This window comes from Rhinolophus sinicus, linkage group LG03 (assembly GCF_036562045.2).
Source record: "Rhinolophus sinicus isolate RSC01 linkage group LG03, ASM3656204v1, whole genome shotgun sequence".
Lineage (NCBI taxonomy): Eukaryota > Metazoa > Chordata > Mammalia > Chiroptera > Rhinolophidae > Rhinolophus > Rhinolophus sinicus.
Window position 1 is genome coordinate 8,333,676 of NC_133753.1, and position 18,147 is coordinate 8,351,822.

Here is an 18,147-nt window from a genome sequence, read left to right on the forward strand (position 1 = left end):
TCATGCCAGCTCGTGAAAAGGAAGTCCAGGGTAGTGAGATAAGAATGGGTTTCTTACTGCAGGTTAAAGCACATGGATGGCACATGTCCAGGGATACATGGAGAGTCCGATTTACTGGGGAAATGGGACAGGAAAAACTTCCTAAAAATAAATACTATTTTTGGAACACCTGTTATACGGCAGAAGCCGTGTCAGATACTTGGTGTGTGTTTCCTGTAATCCATACAACAACCACGAGGTAAGCATCATTGTCTACTTTGTACAGGAGGAAAAACTGAGGTTCAGAGAAGTTGAGTCACTTGTCCAAGGCCACACAGCAAAGTGAGGGTAGACCCCAAGGCGGTCTGTCCCAAAGGGTGCAGACTATCCTGTCTCACTCTCTCTATAGAGGTGGTGAGGCCTACGTTGAGTCTTGAAAGATAAGTAGGTATTCAGTTGGTGAGTGGCGGCCGGGGGGTGGGGGTGGGGGGGAAGGACAGCAGAGGGCGAGCCAGGTGAGCAAAGATGCTGAGTGTGAAACTGCCAGGTGTAGTCCTGGAGAGCTTGGTGTATCGGGAGAAGAGAGGTAAGGCTAGAGGGCCTGATTCAGAGCAGGGGTGGATGGATCTCCAGCGATGGGGCCATGGAAGGTATGAAGCAGGGGAGACAGAGATATCTATAGGTCCCTTCTAATCTCAGCCACCTTAGCCCATTTCCCACAGGCTTCCAATTTCGGATACAGGAAGGAGGCTGCAGGGTGTCATGGTGTGTAGTCTGACAGAACAGCCTCGGTTCAAATCCCAGCTCCACCTCCTCCTTACTGTGAGGCCCGGGGATGGGACTTACCCACTCCTCTTCTGCCTTTGTGAATGGGGATTATGGGGTCCTAGAGAGTTGTTGTTTATTCAGACTTTATTTTTTAAAGCCGTTTTAGGTTCACAGAGCAATTAAGTGGAAAGTACAGAGAGTTCCTACGTATCCCCTACCCTTGCACGCACAGCTTCCCTGACTAGCAACACCCCCCCACCCAGAGTGGTGCATTTACTATAATGGATGATTCCATATTACATACCACCTTTACCAAGGTCCATTGTTCACTCTTGGTGCTGTACATTCCATGGCTTTGGGCGAATGTACAATGACACGTGTCCGTCACTGTAGTGCCAAGTGGAGGACTTTCACTGCCTGAAACACCCTCTGTGCATCACATGTTCCCCCTTCGCTCCCCCCAACCTCTAGAGATAACTGATCTCTTTCCTGTCTCCATAGTTTTGAGATGTCATAGAATTGCAATCATACCGTATGGAGCCCTTTCAGACTGGCTTCTTTCACTTAGTAACAACGCATTAAGTCTTCCTCCTGTCTTTTCACGGTCTGGTGGCTCATTTACTTTTTTAGCACCAAATAATATTTCAGTGTCTGGATGTATCACCATTTGGTTATCCACTCACTGTGATAATATTCAACAAACATAAAAAGCATTGTTCCTGGCACATAGTAGGGACACAGCAAGGACCACTTGCTCTCCTCTGAGGGATCTGACAAGCAGCCTGCAGGACAGTGTCCCTCTGAGGCAGCCCTCTTCTGAAGGCGGGACCCCAAGTGGGGGCAGTGCCCTGAGCGAGGACAGCAGACCGAGGGCTGTGGGCGACATGGGTCCAGTTGGAGCTGTGGCCTGAGTGCTCCTCCGAAGGTGTGAGGCCACTGGGCTCGCAGGATTCTTGAACTTGATTGGTGCAGACAGGAAGGACCTGGGAGGGCTCAGTCACTAGCCCCACGTTTGCACACGGCTCATTTTACCAATGAGAAAGGGTTTGCAGCCTCTCTTACGCTAGTTAGACAAACCCTCTGATGCCGATTTAGCAAAGCCATGTTTGAAACTCACTGTGCTTCCTGATTGTGCTACTTCAAACACCGCCTCCAAGGTGTAGGTTAAAGGTAACCAGCACACCCAAATGAATCCAGCACTTTCCACTGACGCGTAATTCTAAGGCGGGCACAGCCGTGTGACAGGTTTATTAGGGAACAGATCTCACGCCGTGTCCTCTCCCTTCTCAGCCTGGGGAGCTGGCTGTCTCGGTAACTGGTCTCATTGCCCTGTGCTCGACACAAGCCCCAGTTGGAAGGTGGACATGGAAGTGGGAAGGAAGGGCTGGGAAAGCTCTCAGGAAGGACAGGGCATGACAGAAAGGACATTGCCTCAGTCGGGAGTCCCAGGCTGCCCTAAGTTGCTGTGTGACCTTGGAAGTCCCTTCCCCTCTTGAGAATCTCCCTCTCTCCTCCTTCCCTCCCTCCCGCCTTCCACCCTCCATTCCTTTTTTTCCTTCTCTTCTTTCTACTTCCTTCTCCAAATCCGTATTAGTCCACATTATGTCCCAGCCCCTGTGCTGGGCCTGGTGAACACACACCAGCCCCTCCCTGTATAGTTACAGGGAAGTGGGACAGGAAAGTAAGGAACAACTCTGTACACAGTGCATTGCAGTGGGCTCAGGGAGGGGTGAGCGTGTTTACAGGGACGCTGTTCTCTGTGTGCGGCGGGGGTAGGGCAGGGGTTGTGGCCCGTTCAGATGACACGGCCATCATGATTCCTCCCATCCAGAAGTGGAGTTTATTTCTTCACATCTTAAATCTGAACTTGTCTGTGAGACTTGCTTTGGCCAATGGACCTTAGCAAATGTGACACCAATAGAGGCTTAAGAAGCACTTGTGCATTGAGCCTTGCCCTCTTTTGTGACCCTTGCAATCCTGAGACCATGATGTGACGAACCTAAGCAAGCCTGCTAGAGAGGCCACATGGAGGAAGACTGAGGTGGCCCCACCAAGTGTGCCGACTGCCACACATGGGAGGTCACCCTAGAGCATCCAGCCAGCCAAGGTGCCAACTAACTGCAGATGCATGAGCGGACCCAGGGGACACCAGCACAAGGCCTACACAAACTGGCAGCCATAGCCAACTGGTGATTGTTCCTGCAAGCCAATACATTTTTGGGTGGTTTGTTGCACAGCCAAGACTGACTGATACAACAGAGAAACGGTTCCCTGATAAAGGAAGGTCTGAGCTAGAGCTGAACAGCTGGTAGGAGTCAACCAGGGGAAGACTAAGAGAGGGTGGAGAATTCCAGGGGGAGCACAGAGTTTGTGTAAAAGCTGTATGGCAGGAGGCAGGGCACACTTTTATTTTTTTTAACACTTTATTGAACACATACCCAGAAAAGTGTGCAAATTGATGAACTATGACATAGTGAATAAACACTCATGTAACCAGACCCATGTAAGACACGAATCGTGACCAGCACCCCAGAGGACCCCCTTCAGTCCCTTCCCATCCACTTGGCGGGTCAGCTTCCCTACAAGGCCGCCCACCATTCTGACTTCTATCGCCACAGAGAGACGCGTCTTTGAACTTCTTCGTCTGGAACTTCATAGATTTTGAACTTTTTACTGGTGGAATCTTGCAGTATGCTTTTTTCTGGCTTCTTTCACTCCACATTATGGTTTTGAGACACCTCTGTGCTGTTCTTTCATTCTCGTGGATGAATTCCATTATCTATCCATTCTGATGGACACGGTTGATTTGGCTGTTAACAACGCTGCTGTGAATACCCTTGAACACAGCATTTGAGGGATATGTGTGTACGGTTCTGTTCGATATAGACAAGTGATGGAATTGCTGGGTTGTGGGGTTTGCATGTACAGCAACTCTTTGAGGCACCGAAGGGAGCAGGTGGCTTGAATGGGGGGGAGGTGCATTATGGTAGAAGTGACACCTGTAGAGAGATCCCTGCGACTGTGGTAAGGAGGCTGGTTTTCAGGAAAAGTGTGACGGGAAACCAGGGAATGACAGGCTCTGGTGACATTTAAGATCACTCCGTGGGCTGTGTGGGGAACAGGTTGGGCTGAGAGGCTGCAGACCGTCACAGGAGTAGGGAAACTGGCAGGCAGGGCTGGAGCGCGTCTAAGGGAGAGATGGTGGTGGCCTGGACCAGGATGCCAGCAGAGAAGGAGACAAAGGGTGGCATTCTGGTTATCAGGCTCTGCATATCGCAACTTCATGGCTTAAAACAGCAATGCAATTTTCTCCCACAAGTTTGGGGTTGATTGGGCTCTGCCGGGAGGTTCTCTCTTGGGGTCCCTCATGCAGTTGCAGTCAGATAGTAGTTGGAGCTTGAGTCATTCAAGCTCTACTGGGCTGAAAATGAGCTCTTGTTCAAGACGGGGTTTTGTTTGTTTGTTTGTTTGTTTTTTTAACTCATGCCTGGTGTCTGGGCTGGAACGGCTGGAGAAGCTGGGCGCCCTTGTGCGCGCTCTCTCTCTCTCACTCTCCTCCTCCACCACCCTCCATGACGAGCTTGGCTTCCTCACAGCATGGCAATTTCAGATTAAATGGTAGCCGGCTCCCCCCAGAGTAAGCATTCCAAAAGGTCAGGACAGGAGCTGTAAGCCTTTGGATGACCCAGCCTCTGAGGCCCCAGAACGTCACTTCCATCAGATTGTCTTGGTCAAGCAAGTCATGAAGTCCAGCCTGGGTTCAAGGGAAGGGAAATCTGACTCTGCCTCTTCATGTGAAGAGCAGCACGCATGTACCCGAAGGAAGGGTTGATGGAGACCGTCTTTGGACACTGGCTGCTGAGGATGGATGTGGAGAGCAAACAAAATTGACAGGACTTGTTGCTGGCCTGGATAAAGGCCTTTGCCTTATCTCCTTTGAAATCTACAAGTTCAAATCCATCAGAACAACACAAAACATACCTACTTTTCCAGCAGAGCCACACTGAGGGTTCTTCACAAAGAAATATGCTGCCATTTGAGATGCTCAGGTGTCAGAAATGGAATCGCCTGCCAGCATTTCACACAAACATAAGAAACCTCCCTGCAGAGAGCAACAGAGAGATTTTTTTGTTCCTGACCTACCAGTGAAAGCTTGTCCCTAATGGTCTCAATCACCTAAGGCCAACGACTGGCTGACTTATTTCCCAGTGAATCTCCAACCTGAGCTGTTCCACTTAGCAACTTCGATCAGTTCCAAAAGGTCAAAAGCTGCTGACATGGAGCAGAAAGATCAGACTTGGTTTCTGCACAATATCTGGGGTCAAGTCCCTTCTCTGCTCACCTAGGAGACTGTGCTACCTTGGGGACGTTACTGACCTTTTGTTTTAGCTTTCTCAGCAGTAAGATCAGGATGATAACAGTACCTCCTTCAAAGCGTTGTTGAGGGAATTAAATGAGATAATGCAAAGCACTTGACACAATCCTTGGTAAATGTTAGCTGCACAGCAGACATGAGATGCGCAGGAAATTTGTTGAAATTGACTTGCTTGTGTGGGGAATGCCAGCTCGTAGGGCTGACCCAGGAGTTTTATTTATTTATTTAGTTATGCACCAAGATGTGGTTTTCAAACCATCCTTTCTGGGATTATCATCAGCAAATTTTGCTTTTGATTCCAAAATGTTTAAGAAAGTATACAGCTATTTTGGCCATGTTGTTGCAAACACCTCATATGGGGTGTTTTCTCTCCCTCTGTAGCATCCTGTCTCTCCCCACGTCTTCACCTTGCCAATATCTCTCACTTCGTAGGGGAGAAGTTTTTATCATTTGCTTTACAAGGAAATGTACACTCCTTAAATAGTGTTCTAATGCCTGAAAAAAAAAATTAGCAGAGCCATCTCCAGGGGAGCAGCCTTTGACTATTCAAACCTGGAAGAAATGAAGGGTTTTATTTGTGGAAATTGGGACATCCGGTGCTGTCTATTTAGTAAAGCAGGATTTTTTTTTTTTTTTAGAAACCACCCATCAACACCTCCACACACCAAAAAAATTAATAAAATCCCAGAGAATACATTATTATTATGCATTACAGGTAATCTCCCACGTTCAGGGCAGTTTTTCTTCTGAGTGCACTTCGTTTTATCCATAGAAATGATCTGAATCTTACTGAACTATCTCTTCGCTATACGCATATCTTTGATCTCACAGCAATCCTGCCAAGTAGGGACTGTGGGTCCCATTTTACAGATGAAAGCACAAAGGCCCAGAGAGGTTAAGAACTTGCCTAAGTTCACACAGCTCGAACCTCCACTGTCTGCCCCCCTGTCCAGTACACCACATGTCCTCCATCCTTTCGCTTGAGCCTGGATTCCTTCTGTTTCTCTGAATCCCTCTCTGCCACCAGCCTTTGCATCATATCCTACAGTGTTCCTGGAGGCAAGTAGCATTCAAGTGAGAATTTAGCAGGGAAAGAATCAGCAGACAGGCAGTCACCTGGCATTCCCCAGGCATGGAAGAGCCCCCGACTCTGTTGAGGAGCCTGGGGCTCAAAGAGATTTTAGATCACTGCTTGGTGAAGGTTAAATATAATTTGTTTCCTCACACATGCAACTGACATTTATTGAGCACCTAGTATGTGTCCAGCATGGCACTGGGCTCTGGTGATACATGGATGAATTACGCAGCCTTGCTTACGAGGCATTCTTGGGGAGTTTGCAGTGATGCGGGTATAAGAGACATGGGCTCAAGCACTGGAAGGAGAAGCACGTAGGCAGTAGCTGCAGAATTCCTTAGCCAGCCACCAAGAACTGCCCATTCCACTGTCTAACTGACAAGAGAATACATCTCACGGCTGCTGCTCTGGTGTAGGCCACCACCATCTCACACCTGTGTCACTGAGATCAGTGAGGTCTCCCGAACTCCTGCCTACACCTCTGATTTTTTCTCCATCTACAACTAAAGGGATAATCCGACCCGTTCTGGTCCTCTAAAAGCTCCTCTCTGTCGTTACAACAAAGTCCAAACTCTTGAGCCCGGGCCCCTCCTCACACACAGAGTTTGGGTCTTGTCCTAGCACAGGGCCAGGCCATGGGTGGGCATTCAATCAATGTTTGTTAAGTGAATATATGAGACTACAGTGCAGCCTTGTGACATCATAATGCAAATCCCCTGCCCAGGAGATGTTCTTGGTCTGTTTGAAGGACAATCTCTTAACTGGATTTACTTTGAAATTCCTAGCAGTTTTTATATGCTAATGAGGGCTATGATTTTAATGGCGCCAAGACTTTTACAAAAATGATACATAAACATGACAATACACAGGTAGATGTGACTGCTGCCAAGTCGCTGTATTAGTCTGGTCCGTAGCATAAGTCCAGCCATATTTGGGATTGATGTGGGTGGGCAGTGAGGACGACAGGATGAAGTCAGGTTTGGCCTTACTCTGTGACCTTGGCTAGTTATTAAGCAGCTTTAAGCCTCATCTAAAAATGATCCCCGCCTAGTTGGCCTGACGAGGTTGCTGTAAAGACCAGATGAGCACTGGCTGAGGAAGGGCTGCCCAAACCCTAAAGGGCTGTGCATACATAGGGGTCACGGCAGTGATCAGAGAAAGCAGCTTCCCATTGTGGGAAGTCCCCATCACACTCCTCTCCTGGAAGTGGCTGGGAGGGTGCCCTGGGGTTATGTTTGTTGTTCTTATTCTTTCCCAAAGGGAGTCTGGGAGGTAAGACACAAACCTTCTGTCTAGTTTATCCGCCTGCTGTCACCCGTCCGCACAAGCAGAGGCAGGAAAGGCCGGATGTTTTAGAAGTCCTCACATGGGGAGGGATGCTGGATTCGATGATCTCCAAGTTTCAGACCAAGAATTCTCTGTGATTCTCTTCCTTTCCATTGGCAGGAGGCGGTTGAAACAATGACAAGGATTCTAACAGAATTGGGCAACTTCTAGAAACTCTGTTTCTGGAAACTCCCAGGAAGCCAAGCCTTCAGGCAGAGTACTTTTTCTTCTCCAAAATAAAAGTGCAAAAGAAAAATAGTACTGTCCATTCATGCAAGAGGGCAAATAAGCTAACCCCCCTTGGAAGTCAAATGCCCCCTCCAAGCCAGAACTCCAGACCTAGGAGGCTATACATGCCCGAGAAAGAAGCGTATCACAGCCTGGTTCCTGCCTGTTGGCCAACAGCAGGTTTTCTGCCCAATGCCAACGTGCAAACTTTTTCTTTTTTGATCGCCTCCCCAGAAGTTTATTTGGGCCCAGGACATGGGTTCAACTGTCATCTGGTTCCTGCTTTCTGAGTTGAGGCCTGTAATGAGTCATTCATCCATCCGTTCACTCCATATTGAGACCTCGCTCTGTGCCAGACTCTGTGCTAGGTACGCAGGTAGAGAAATTACTGACACACAGTTCTTGTTCTTAAGTAGCTCACAGTTTATGGACAGGAAACTGTCAAGTAAACATAATTACAATGCAACGTGGAAACAGGATAGCAGGGTTCATGGGCTGTTAGGAGATTGTAGTGAATATTATGGGAATTGTATAAAACCGGCATCAGCTGGGCCTGGAGTGTTCGAGATGGGTCTCTTCAGGACATGACTGAGTAGCAATAAGCAAGGTGAGGGTGAAGTGCAGGGAGCATGAGAAGGGAAGGGCATTTAAAAGGGAACAGAATGAGCTGGGGCCTGGAGGTGACTGGGTATAGCCAGGACCTGCAGCTGTTCAGTGTCACTGAATCAAAAAGTATAAAACTTGGATTGAAGGGCAACAAGATGGCACAGGGACCGATCAGGGAGGGCCAGAGCCCAGAGATTCTAAAGGGAAGAGGGGCGATAGTGACACATAGTTCAATGGATATCAAGTACCTTTCAGAGGCCAGACTCCTGCTCAGTGCTGACTCAGGCTCTTACTCCGTTTCGAAAACCACCTAAAATTCCCTTTCCACTTTGATGAAAAGAAAAGTTCTTCCAATGTCTGCTACACAGTTTGGATTCAATCCATGGTGATCGTGGCCCCTCGCTGCCAGGGAGATGTTACTGCTTATGCAACGTTCCCCAAAGATGCAGTGTTCCATCACAGGAGCAGTCATCTCTGTGTCGTGAAAAATGGCCCATCCCTGCAGCTCACATCCACACCACATGGTTCAAAACCTTCTGTTCCCTCAGACCCATCTCTTCATGGAGAGGAAGGCTGATTCTCTTGGCTCTTTGCTTTGGAAAGAAAATAATTTTCAGCCCAACTTCACCCCATAGCAATTATGGAAAATAAATTGAAGTGTTAAAACAGGAGATGACTACAGATGGGACAAAATCAGGTAACGCCTGACTACCAGCACCCTGGTCTGCAGGACAGAGAAGCAGACGCTGCTTCCTGGAGTGTGAAATGACCGCACGCTTTCAAATCAATCGGGGAGAAGGCAGCTCCCGCCTCAAGTTCAGGGGCATGCTCCCAAGCACCCAGGAGCCCTCAGTGGCTCCACGGGGCCTCCATCAGGCTTCCAGACCTGCAGATGAGGACAGCTGGAGCAGGCTGGGGACTCCTGGAAGGGGCCTGGAGAAATTAAAAAAGAACATAATGGTTTTCTGTCTGGTTGTGAAAATATGTGTTCATGGTGGGAAACACGGCAAGTGGTGAATGAAGAGAAAGAACAGGCAATCTAGAGCCCTACACCTTGTGCCTGGTCATCCTCTGGATAAACTTCCCACCGGAGCATCAGCTCACAGGAGCAGTGAAGGCCTGTCCCTGGCTGTGCCCCGGTACTTACAAGAGGGTAGTACACAAGGAGTCACCCAGGTCCTGTTCCCACTGACCCCTGCCCACACGGTTGTCCCAGCAGAGGCTCCCTTCATTCTTCGAGCTCAGCTCCAAGGCCAGTCCTCACAGCCCTCTCCTGACCCCTATCCCCATCCCAGTTACTTACCCCAAGTTGATTTTCTCAACTCACTGGCATCTGTAATTATCGTTTCCTCGTTTGCTGGCTGTCCATCCCCTCTGCCCCCAGGAATCTACCTGAGGGTAGACTCAGGGTCCTGCTTCAAGGGTGTAGGGTCTGCTCAGCAGTCAGCTCCATAGCTGTGAGGGAGGAGCCCATCCACCAGGGTTGCTAGTATTACAGTAACGTGAACACAGCCCATGTTTAAACGCTCAGTGAGCCCTGGCTGTTTTTTTCTTCCTGAATTATCCCATATATAAGCCGTCGTGTGTGTGTGTGTGTGTGTGTGTGTGTGTGTGTGTGCATGTGGTCACTGGAAAGGGTCACAATACTGAGCTGAGGGCTGAGGACCCTAACTCCTTCCTCAGCTTTGGGCAAATTCCAGAGACTCACTTTTTCCATGTTTGTAAAACCAATACAGCACTCTGCCTGAGGTATGCTGGGAGCTCCAAACAAGATAAGATCCTGGAACTCTTTAAGAGTGAAAAGAAACAGTCAAGAAACATACACACACACCACCGGAAAGGCCCACACTCATTTTCAGTAAAGCCTCAGAGGGCCATTTGGCGGTTAGGTGGCCCAGGACTCCCCGGGGTACCCCAGCTCCCAGGCAGTGGGCTGCTTCTTGCTCCTCCTCAAAACCTGGGGCCATGTTTCATCTGAATCCCGGCAGAAAAGGAATCTCTAATATCCAAACCCAGGAAAGAGGTCCTTCTTACCTTGGCCCTCCTCCCTCCCACCCGCAACATGGAGACAGAGGAGAACCTCCCCCTAACTCCATTTCCACACTCATTTGCCCCCTACCCAGGCCCTCGCCATTCCTGGAGGTGCCCACAGCGGCGATGGGCACCGCTCAGACCCTCCCCCCCGCAGGGGGTTGCCTCTTGGAATTGCGCAGGGGGGCAGGGGACTTGCTAAGAAGGGTGTATGTGTACGAGAGGGTTGTCCCCAGGACAGGGGGGAACCTTCCCTCCGGGATCAGGTCCGGGGACCCGCGGGCTCACCTCCCCCACCCCCCAGTTGCGTCACACGGCCCACCGCCCCTTGAGACATCACAATCTGGGGGCCGGGACCTCGCGCCTCATCACTGCCCGTTTGCAACCAAACAATCCACCCAACAAACACCCCGGAAAAAAAGAAACCGGCCCGACTCCAGCCTCCCTCCCCGCCCCTCCCCTCGACCCCCAGGGCCCCCGCCCCCGGATGGGGGAGTGAGCGCGAGCCGGGCGCCCAGCACCCGTCGCCCCGCGCCCGCCAGCTGCCGGCCCGCGGCGGGGCGGCCCGACTGCGCGCCCGCCCCGCCCGCGCCCCGCCCGCGCCCGCGGCTCCTCCCGCTCCGCGGCGCCCTCGCCGGGTGCGTGCCGCTCGCGCGCCCGCCCGCCAGGCTCCCAGCGCCCGCCGCCCGCGCCCGGCCCGGCGCCCCGGCCCTCCCGCCCGCGCTTCATGGCTGCGCTGGAATGGGACTGGTTCCAACGTGAGGAGCTCATCGGACAGATCAGCGACATCCGAGTCCAGAACCTGCAAGGTAACGCGCCTCAGCCTCCCCGGAAAGGAACACCAGGTCGGGGTCGCTCCGGGAGCTGCTCCCACACTCAGCAACTCCGACCCGCGCCGCCCCTTGCCCCATCCTAACCCCGTTCCTGTCACTTGGGGGGGGGGGATGGCGTTGAGACACCCGCCCCCAAACCCCAGCATCGCTGGCCCAGACCAGATCGCTCAGGGGGTAGGGCGGCACACGTGTGTAGGTGGGGGTCCCATTTTCTTTACGGGGACGTCACGACTCCCCTCCAGCCACAGCTGCGAGTCTGGAGAAGTTTGTACGTGGGCTCTTGGGGGCGGTGGCCCAGGTCATGGAGGGGAGGAGAAAGTGCGACTACGTGTGCGTGTGTGTGAACTCGCACACTTCCTAAGTACCTCTGAGGCTAGGGATTTGAATGGGGACGGCGCCTCAGGGGCTAGTCCGGGGAGAAAGGGTCAGGGGCGCAGGATCAATGGGGTCAGGAGGGTATCCAGACCAGGTCGGCAGCTTTCCTCTGGACGCTGCTCCTCTCCTGGCGCCAGAGCTAAACTGGCGAGAGGGAGAGCAGCTCCGCCTGCGACCATGTGAAAAAGAAACTCAAGGTGCTGGCGCGTCTGACAAGGGTTAGGGGTGGCTTCCGCCACAGATGAAGTGTATTTATCTTTCAAAGGAGTCTATTCATTGTGGAAACTTAGCACAAAAATATTTAAAGGGAAAAACTAACCCACAATTAGCCCCAACCCAGAAGCTGCTTTTCTTTGAAGGTATATTACCAGCCTATCTCTTTTCACATGTGAAGTTTGCAGAACTGGACAGAGTTCCACTTCCGCCCTCTCTTAAAGTACATGGGCCTGGGCAGGGGAAATTTCTGTAGGAGAAACTTGGGTTTCTAGAGATTCCAAGGCTGGGGCCGCTCAGAGAGGGCTGGGAGGCCCGGACAGAGCAGTGACAGGGCTGTGGGTGGCCCCACCCCCAGCAGTTGCTATGCCTTTACTGCTGCAGTCAGGGAGCCCTAGCAGGCGGGGTGCAGTCTAGGGGGTGGCCTAACAGTCAAGTTTAAACATTACACTGGGTGGAATGTTTCCTGGGATCCCACGTGGACCTGCTCCACCCCTAGGTTGGGCAAGGACAGTGCAGGCAAAGGTGACCTGAAGTGGAGAGGGAGCCTAGTGCGGTGGCCACTGGAAACGGTTTGCTCTGGACTCCCCTGCTCTCTTCTGGTTGTGATTTGTGTAAAAGGAGGATCCAGCTGGAGAGGCTGAAAATGATCCCTTTTGATAATAAGTCTCGTGCCTGGATCCTGTTACCCTAGAACTGACAGCCTATTTGGGGGTGGGCATTAGTATCTTTTGCTGAGATGGCATCTGGTTTGGGCTTCAGGGCGCGTGCACACACACACACACACACGTGTGCCTCTGTGTGTGTGATTGGGTGTTTAACAAACACATACTAACCAATTCTAGGTGTAACAATTTCCTATATTCCTTTAGGAGCAGCTCCCAGGGTAAAGGAGATCAACTTTTGTGAAGGGATGCTCAACAATGTGAGCAGTTAGGTACACCTGAAACTGTGAGAAAAGGCTTCATTACATGGGGATAATTTAAGATGGGTCCTGAAGGTTAGGTAGGAGTTCACTGAGTGGGATCCTGCTTCTTAGCTCCCAGTGAACTGTCCTGACTTTTAGGCAATGCCAGTTACAGTTTGCGCATCAAAGGTTTTTCTGTTTAAAAAAGTAAACTTTTAAATGTATGTATATGTAGTATATATATAGCTTACATATGATTACATATATGTATATAAAATGCATTAATCTTAAGTGCAAGCCCAACAGATTTTTACATATGGATACAGCCGTGTAACCATCACCCAGGTCAAGAAGATGTAAAAGATTTCCAGTGTCCTGGATGGGGCATCATCTCCCTTCCCAGTACTGACAGCCCCCAACACATACAAGGCAACTACTGTTCTGATCTTTATTACTGTAGTTTTGCCTCTAGAACTTCATATGACATTGAATTGAACAGTATATATTCTTTTAAACTGGCCTCTTGTTCCACGGTATGTTGGAAGTACTGTATCAGTACTTCCTTTTGGGGGGAGAAGTGATAGAACAACTGAGGTAGAATATGCACATCACATCATAAAATTCACCTGTTGTAAGTTTGCAATTCAGTACTTTTTAGTAAATCTACCGAGTTGTGCAAATATCACACCAGTCCAGTTTGGGCACATTTTAATTATCTGAAAAAGACCTGTTGTGCCCAGAATATGCATCCGTGTCAGCTCCAAGCCGTGGACCCAGGCAGTGCGTAGTTCCTTTGCAATAAGCTGACCACCATTCCATCCTATGGTCTTACCACAGTTGATCTGTTCATTGGTGAGAGACATTTGGGTTGTTTGCCGTTTGGGGCTATTGTGAATGAATGAAGCTGTTAGTCCTGGGGGGACGCCAGCCCTGCATCATCACGTAGAAGATGCTGGGAGAGGAGGGAGGGGCAGCAATCTGTCTTCTCTCTCGCGCTCCATGTTTCCCTTGGCTTCCCTGTCTCTTGACTGGATGCTTAACAGACATTCTCTCTCCTTGTCTCCGTGGTACTCAGGAAGTCCCAACCAAAGAGCCAAGTCTAGAAGGCACCCCACCCCCCCCATGCAGAGAGCATCTGCCCAGACCAGCTGGTGGTTGTCGGCTGGCCCTGGACAGTCTGGATAATCAGCTCTGCGGGCCACGGGCGGGGGCCTTGTTCATGGGAACTTGGTGTGGGTGGTAGTTAAGGAGGCATGAGGAGTCCAGGCAGAAGGGTTGTTTGTTAAGCTGTGAGCTTACGTTGAGCACAGGTAGTCACAGTTGTCGTAAGTGATGGGAGGCTGGGTGCAGAGGGATTTCATGAATCTGCAATCGTAGGGATTGAGGAGTCCCAGCCCTTGTGTGCAGACGGTGGCTGCTGTCTTGCTCAGGCACTCCTGATTCTTTTCAGAAAGTTGGACTCTCGTGGTCCTGGGTGGGACCAGGTGCTTCCAGGGTCAGTCATGAGGACACAGCATGTCAGGGAAGAATGGTTCAGGAACATACCTATATCTTTATATCTTTCTCTATATGTTTGCATTAACTTGGAGATACGGTATATTGACTTCTGCTCAGTCACTCATCTGAAGCCTTTATCTATGGTCCTGAACTGTGGAATTCTGGAGCCCATGCAGATACAATTGTGATGGCGCCAGACCATCCCCCAGGGAAAGTTGGAATGAGGACCTCTTGGCCTGTGTTTGAGGTTAGGTGAGCCAGGCAGAAAGCATGGCCTCTCCCAGGAGGCGTGTCACGCACCTTGCTGTATTGACATGGGCAGATAAGTCCCTGTTGCTATGTTCACTGTGATGGCTCATCAGAGTATTTGTAAATGAAGTGCTCTCTGGCACAGGGCATGGATGACCCTCTGGAAAAAAGGCTGCGGGGGCCATCCTCACATTGTCCCTTGCGAGGAAACAGCGGTGGCCCAAGCTGTTGGCCTTTTCAGAGAGGAGAAAGTGGAATTGCAGGATATTGGCAGCCTCCACCTGGTGGCCCCTGCTTCCTTGGAGACATGTGGGACACAATCGAGGACAGGCAGTTGTGTAATGGGTCTGTGCCATGTTCTCTGCCTGGCTGTGGGCGGCAAGGGCTCCGGTGCCTTTCTGATGACAAGACTACTTTGGCTGTTCCCGCTCCCTCTTTCACTTGGCCTTAGGGTCCAGCTGAATGCTCCACTAGTTCTGGGGTCACTTGAGTGTTGGTCAAAGAGGGGTGTCAAGAAGATGCTCCTGTTCCTGTAAAAAGCCTCCAGCTCCCCTCCCCCCAAAAAATTTCACAGGCCTTTTCCGTTCCCTTTAGCAAACGTGTGCTAAGCATATAGCATCGTGCAGATATCATGGAAGGTAAAGCTGGTTCTTGTCCCTGCCTTGAAGGAGCGTGAAGCCATTGTGGTCACCCAGCCAGCCCAGGGCTGGAATTTTCTGCTTCTGGCAGCACACACATCAGTGCCGTTTGGTGCTGTCTCCTGTCACACTGGCGCCTGTTGGGTCTGATGCTGTGAACCTTGACCTCCTGGTTCTGGAGCACCCAGAGCTGGAGGTAGATGGAGGTAGGCGGGACTAGGCAGACGTAAGGCTGTTCCAACTGCCTCTCTGGGGGAGCCAGGTGGTGGTGGGGGTCCCTGAGCAGCACCCCACCCCGCCTCAGTGGGTCCCTTAGGATTTGTTATGAAGCAGGACCGCCCAGGGTCAGCAAATAGGAACTGCGCTCTGGGGCTTGTGGGATGATCGGCCACACCTGATGGAGAAGAGCCTGTGTGCCCCGCGGTAACTGTTTCCTTTCTTGTTTTCCACAAGCCTTTGAGGGAGGTGCTTGTTTTAGAAGTGGAGAGGTGAAATGACTGACCCAAGGTCATGGACTTGTAAGTGGAGCTGGGATTTGAGCTCAGGTCAGACTGCACCCATGCACTCACTCTGTGAATCATGTAAACTTGCGGGTAGCCTCACGGCTGAGAGCTGGGAAGGCCTGTCAGAGGAGGGGTTGTTAGGAGTGGACCTTGAGGGCTGAGCAGAAATTCGACTGCATGTACTTGTCATTGGCTAGAACTAAGGAAAGTGGTGGAGATGGCCCGAAGGCGAGCTCAGGGCAGAACAGGTCAGCCTTTGCCGAGTGATCCACTTCCTCCTCGCATTCCACTGGCTGGACCCAGGCACAGGCTCTCCTCGAGCTAGCCCGGACTCCCTAGTGACCTCTTTCCGGTGTGGGGCCTTGTAGCCCACCAGCCAGCCACCCAACACCCGTCCTGCTAAGTCCTGCATCAGGTCTCCATGGCTAACCCGTGGCCTTAGGGCAGTTCTGCCCGCCCCCCCTCCCCCAGGACAAATAGCACCATTGTCCACAAATGCCATGATGTGAAAAAGGTTGGGCTGCGCTGGCTTCGAGGATCGAGTCCAAGCCCCTTACCTTGCATGCCGTGGTCTGATTGGGGGTGCCACACCAGCCTCCTGTCCCCAGCTACCCACTCACTCCCTGCACCCAGCACCCTCCTCTCCCAGTTCCTATTTCCACTGCCCGGCCCCAGGCCTCCTGGGTACACCCCCGTGGGATCAGGCTAGTCCCCGGTCACTTATCCAGCACCCAGAAAAGAGGAGCCAGCCAAGGAGAACTCTTTCCTGCTTCTGCCTCCCTTGGCTCTTGGAGGGCACCACAAGTGTTTCTGGATAAAAACCAAAGAAAATCAAATGCAGAGTTTTCATGTCCTCCAGGAACTTGCTGCCTATTAGGGCCTTGCCTGGGGCTGTGCGCTTAGTTAGTTCTAAGGGATGACTCATCATGCAGAACTTCCTTCAGGCCCCCAGCTGAGGCAAAGCACAAGCTTTGAGTTAACGCTGACAAAAGGCCGGTTCCAGTCCTGCTCCATCCCTAACAGGGGTGTGGTTCTTCTCCAGCGGCCTGGTCAGGTGGGACAGATTGTGCAGCTGGAGAGGCCACAACCAGGACGGCAGCCGAAGGACTGGGTCTGGGTCCTGCCTTTCTTGCTAACTTGCTGTGGGAATCTAGGAAATCTCCCCCCCACACACACACACTGTACCTCAGTTTCTTCATTTACAAAATGAGAAAATTGGACTATTAGGCTCTAATGGGCCCCCTGGAAGGTTGTGTAAGGAGTGGTGTAAGGACAGAGCATCCCACGTGAAGCCACCGCGTTCCGGTCCCTGGCACACATGGGTGGGCAGCCGGTGTGGGACTCTGGGCACCACTGAGCACAGCTGGCCTCATTCCTGGATTCTTTCCATTGGCAAGTGCTGGAGACTCACTCCCACTAAGTGTCCTGTGTAGAAAAGGTTGCACTTCACAAGCGTTGCTATAAAACTACACATCAGTAAATGCTGTGCGTTCTTGGTTTATTCTGGTCAATTACGGTTTCTGTGACAAGCTGGGAAGGTGTGGGACCCCTGCTCTGAACTAGCTGAGCAGAGTGCAAGGTGCCCAGAAAGGTGGGGTTCCTGCCTTCACCCCTGCACATTTGTACCCAGGAACAAGAGTGTTCGGGGCCGGGTACACCAGAAGCCCATCACCTAAAATATTTGTCAGCACAGAGAAGGAGGCCCTCGGTCCAGCTGGAGACAGACCTAGGGAGAGGTTTCACCCCAGGATCACTTGTTAGTGGCGAGGGCTCTGGCTGGCCTGGACTCCATTAGAGCAGCGCTGTTTGTTCTCAGGGGGAGGCGGAGTTTCTGACCGGACCCAGCCCTCTGGGGAGTAGCCCTGTGCTAAGAGGCCCAGATCTCATTCACTGCCCTCCCTGACCTCTGGAACACTCTGGCATTTAATTTTTGACTGGAACAGCTGAGGCCCTGGGCAGAGTCCTGCCCGACAAGCCGTAGGTCATGCCTGCACTGCTTCAGAGGGGAAGAGAGAAAAATAAAGTAATTGTCTTTTTACTGGTTGAACCATTAAAAGTAAACTCCTTGTTCCCATAGAAACCTTTTCTTATTCCCCAGCCCCTCTCTGTACCTTTTTTTTTTCTTTTTTTTTTTTAAACTGGTAGCTTGTTGCAGAAGGAATTAGAAGCAGCATTAAAAGCCACACGTGTGGTTTTAAAGATTTTTTGCCATTTTTTTCTCCCTCGCTGCTCTGTCTCCTTTTATTTTACTAATTCTTTCTGTTGGAGCAAGGAGTGGCAAATTTAGTTTGTGGGCCAAATCTGGCCCGCTGCCTGGTTTTGTGAATAAAGTTTTATTGGAACACAGCCATGCCCATTTGTTTGTATGTTGTCCACGGCTGCTCTGCACTATAGCGGCAATTTAGTTGTGACGGAGAAGTACCCCCAAACCAAAAATGTTTATTATCTGGCCCTTTTGGAATGTAGGAATACAGAGAGCTTCCTGTAGGATGACAGGGACCTTGTTTTCTACACCTCGACTCAAAGCACATGACAGGTAGGACG

At 51.1% G+C, this 18,147-nt stretch overlaps 1 protein-coding gene and 1 long non-coding RNA gene across 11 annotated transcripts in view; one reads left to right on the plus strand and one right to left on the minus strand.

Annotated features, from left to right (window-relative positions):
* Positions 1–3,162: 3,162 nt before the first annotated feature.
* Positions 3,163–10,832, minus strand: LOC109454983 (uncharacterized). 7 transcript variants are annotated; one of them, XR_012494544.1, is made up of 4 exons: positions 10,066–10,832; positions 8,606–9,812; positions 7,483–8,189; positions 3,163–4,849 (listed from the first exon to the last, which is right to left on the minus strand). It is a non-coding gene; the product is annotated as an uncharacterized LOC109454983 (long non-coding RNA). The 7 variants fall into 7 exon arrangements; XR_012494545.1 differs by having other exon boundaries at positions 8,606–8,950; positions 9,661–10,832; XR_012494541.1 differs by having other exon boundaries at positions 8,606–9,290; positions 9,661–10,832.
* Positions 10,833–11,025: 193 nt separating this feature from the next.
* Positions 11,026–18,147, plus strand: part of CLMN (calmin) — a 98,593-nt gene continuing 91,471 nt past the window's right edge. For 2 of the 4 annotated variants that reach the window (XM_019746226.2, XM_074326979.1), the window contains exon 1: positions 11,027–11,197. In XM_019746226.2, the coding sequence (XP_019601785.2) occupies positions 11,116–11,197 (82 nt within the window). In that variant the 5' untranslated portion in view covers positions 11,027–11,115. Of the gene's footprint in view, positions 11,234–18,147 lie in introns of all 4 variants that reach the window. The other 2 variants (XM_074326978.1, XM_074326977.1) reach the window with 2 other exon arrangements.